At 35.3% G+C, this 3,695-nt stretch overlaps 1 protein-coding gene across 1 annotated transcript in view; it reads left to right on the top strand.

The window, feature by feature from the left end:
• Nucleotides 1–2,224: 2,224 nt before the first annotated feature.
• Nucleotides 2,225–3,695, top strand: part of USH1C (USH1 protein network component harmonin) — a 45,831-nt gene continuing 44,360 nt past the window's right edge. The window contains exon 1 of the mRNA XM_015826935.1: nt 2,225–2,328. Within this exon, the coding sequence (XP_015682421.1) occupies nt 2,225–2,328 (104 nt within the window). The remainder of the gene's footprint in view (nt 2,329–3,695) is intronic.

The raw sequence follows: 3,695 nt of genomic DNA, 5'->3' as shown, positions 1-3,695 counted from the left end.
TATATTCAAAATAAGCATAGAATGGTGGAATATAGGTTAGGTTTTTAGATAAAAAAAAAATTTTTTTTTTCTTCTTTTTATATATATACTTCACCTATTTATGTAGAATTATACTTTGTGGAGTTAGGGATATTAATATAAGGTTACTTTTAGATGAATAGTATCCTGGGATTAGGTTTGGGAAGTCCGGGTGGGGGGTGGGGAGGGGGTTTTCCAATTGTGATGTACTTGTGTTTGCTTTTTTCTTATGTTGAAAATAATAAAAAAAAATTTTGAAAATTATTTATGTTCTTATTTCATGTACTTTGATGTCTTAGAAAGGCATAGTGGTGCAATAGAGAATACTACCGTTTCTTGTAAATTTATGTTGTATTTACTGAATATGGTCAGACTCTGGTATTAATATATCGGGATGTGTTGCGTTCATCACGACAACATTCTGTTCATAATATACTGTATGAAACCCTGACAAGTGAGTCTTAATTAGTTTGTTCTTAATTTATTGGCATCCTGTCAAGACAAATAATAAAAATATTAGTAGAGAGTAAGTATGCATTGCAGATTATTTTTCTTTAGGTTGACATTTCTTACAATACTCTTGTGTGCAATTCATTTGCTTTTATAGAGTACTGCTATTGCAAGTACTTATGGCTATAATTACATACCTTGGGGTCTTCAGGTGACCAGAACAGGTATGAATATTAATTAAGGTATATTACACCAAAAACTGTCAGACCGCCCATTCAAGATATGTTAATCTAGATATGAAAGTTAGTTCTCACACAGTCTGAAAAATACCATCATAGTCAAAATAAAGGTAATAATAACAAAAGACTGGTGGAAACAGCCCAGCTGACTAAAAAGAGGAAGCCAAATATAGGTAGTCCTCGACTTATGACCACAATTACGCTCAAAATTTCCATTGCTAAGAAAGACAGTCGTTGACTGAATTTTGCCCCATTTGACAACCTTTTTGCCGTAATTGTTAAGTGAATTACTGTCCTGCCATTCGGTTAGGGAGAGGGAGGTTGGCATTCTTGGGATGCTTTTGCTTTTGCTATACGCCTGGGAATTAGAGAGGGGGAATTGTTCTCGGAGACAGGGCAGAGTCTCAACTGGTTCCAGCTTGGTTCCAAGGCCATCATGCCCTGAGAGTAACCTGTTATCTGCCCAGCACCTCAGCATTCTCAAAACATCTTCTCAGCATCACATTGGCTAGCGGTGGACTGGTCAGGGAAATTGGGATTGGGGAAATGAAAGGATGTTGCTTTCCTGAGGGACTAGCTGGGGCAGATATTTACAATTACTGCAGTTGTTAAGTGACTCATGAGGTCGTTAAGCAAATCTGGCTTTCCTCATTGACTTTGCTTGTCAGAAGCAGGCTGAGAAGGCTACAAATGGTGATCACAAGGCAGTACAGCTGTCATAAATACATGACAGTTGCCGAGTGCCCAAATTTTGATTACGTGACCATGAGAATGCTGCAGCAGTCATAAGTGTAAAAACCAGTCATAGTGCCATTGTAACTTTGAACAGTCATTAAACGAATTGTTGTAAGGTGAGGATTGCTGTATTGAAAAATAATTTACCACATTCTGGGACACAAAAAAACAATGGAGTGATAATAGCTGTCTTCCATTACTGAGCATGAACCCAGGCTGTGATTTAGCATAAAGCAGTTCAGTATGTTCTTCTCTTAAGTGGCTCTAAATTATATTATAACCATTTAACTCTCAGCAAGATGCACAAATAATTCACTTTTACTGTTAATAGAAATGAATAGACTGCGGAAATTCCTGGTTTGAGAAAAGTACCCAGGGAAGCAAGTCATTCTGTCAGGGTTCTTTATTTAATTATTTTAGAACAGTTAGTAGAGTGAAAGTCTTGCAACCCGACACGAGGTTAATTGAACCTGCTGTTTCAGAGGGTGAAGAAAGGATAACTATTTAAGAGCAAGCTCAGACACAATGTCAAAGCCAGGTGGAATAATTTACTTGATTGCACGTCTTCAGGAAGATGGTCGCATTCAGAGAAGCCGGTGAATAGCTGGTTTCGGCCCAGTCCTTCATAGTAGCATTTGCAATCATGGGCTACGTTAGTGAATGGCCTAAACGGTTTTTGAAAATATTTATACAGGTATTTAGTCAATATCAGGTAAGGGAATCAGATACTGTAATGGTTCCGGGATGAATGGCAGAGGGAAGATCTTCAGCATCTCCTATTTATGAACAAAATTATAATGAAATTATTCATTTTTCAGGTTGACCTCTTAATCGATAATGAAGCAGAGAAAGATTACCTGTATGATGTGCTGCGGATGTATCACCAGTAAGTCTTTGTGTTATAGTTACTGCTTTTATTTTTGTGATGTCTTTGCACATGGCTGGAGATAAATAGGAAAAATCCCTCTATTTTAACTGATAATAAACTAGTAGAATATAAAAAAATATTTAATAGGAACATCAAACACCTCTTGAACAATTGTTTTATTAAATAAAAGGCAAATGGTAATTTGGAAAAAGATAATCAATTTGTTAATTTATTGTATATACTTTTCAGTAGTTCTAAATGTATTCAATTTATGCATTTACAACAGTCACCAATATATTTCGATAGGAATTGTGGCTCTGTGAAAACATACAAATGCCTTATTAGCATGAGCTCATGTGCTCAGAGCTAATTTTATTGGATCTATGGAATGGTGTTTTGAAGTAGTAGATCTATATGGACGTGGAAATGTAGCAGTACAAGAAGGGTTTCAAATAGTGTGAGCATTGAAATCAAAGGCATTAAATGAAAAATGTAAAATGATTATGCTGATGGTTTTTCGATGTATACATATACATGCATACACAAACAATAATTTTACCCTTAAAGTGCCATATAACTTAAATAATAGTGCCGCAGATCCTCTGCAGCAAGAAAATATCCATTCCATTTTTGCTCTGTTTCCTTGTTTTCTCAACACAAATAAGATACAATTATAGTTTCATTTTCTACTCATTCATAATTGAAGTAGGTGTGAGCCAATTTTATTTTGCATAGAATAAGTGAAAATATGTCTCCAGACTTCAAAGGCAAAACAGTTTATGAACATATCTTAATTTGTACCATCTCAACAGAATGATATTTGGCTGTTTTCTTTGTGATATTTCTCCAAAGATAGTAGCTTGGCATGGTTTGGGCTACTAACTCATTTTGATTTCCCTTGAGACTGTGTAATTGTTTCTCCATTCATAAAGGCTGGTCTGCAGCTGTTTAGAAAAGAAAGAATTCTGATGAGTTAATTATTTAAAATGTGAGTGGCAGGTACAAACATCTTTACTTTGCCCAATACTTATCTACCCTAGGCTGGGAAACGTTATTGATAATTAAATAAATGTATACTATCACAAAAGGGTACATTTTAGAGAATTCACTCTTTCTCCAAGAGGCTGTACTTTGCTCTCTGCAGAGAAACTTAAGTGTTTGTAACTCCTTTGACAATATTAGTTCTCATTTATTTTTGCTTCTAGCCTTATCCTATTCTGTTCTTCTTTGCCAAGGCTTTTGAAACTAATGCTTTTATTACCTATATCAGTATTGGATCGATATTGGATTCTGTCTTAATTTATGTTTTACATAAGGGATACTTAAAGACATAATTCCAATGGAACTTAGATTTCCACCCCATGATGGACTCTAATCCTCACAAA

Source organism: Protobothrops mucrosquamatus, unplaced genomic scaffold (assembly GCF_001527695.2).
Source record: "Protobothrops mucrosquamatus isolate PMUCROS unplaced genomic scaffold, P.Mucros_1.0 scaffold3389, whole genome shotgun sequence".
NCBI lineage: Eukaryota > Metazoa > Chordata > Lepidosauria > Squamata > Viperidae > Protobothrops > Protobothrops mucrosquamatus.
The sequence above is the reverse complement of the archived record's forward strand: the minus strand, read 5'-3'. Positions and strand labels throughout refer to the sequence as shown.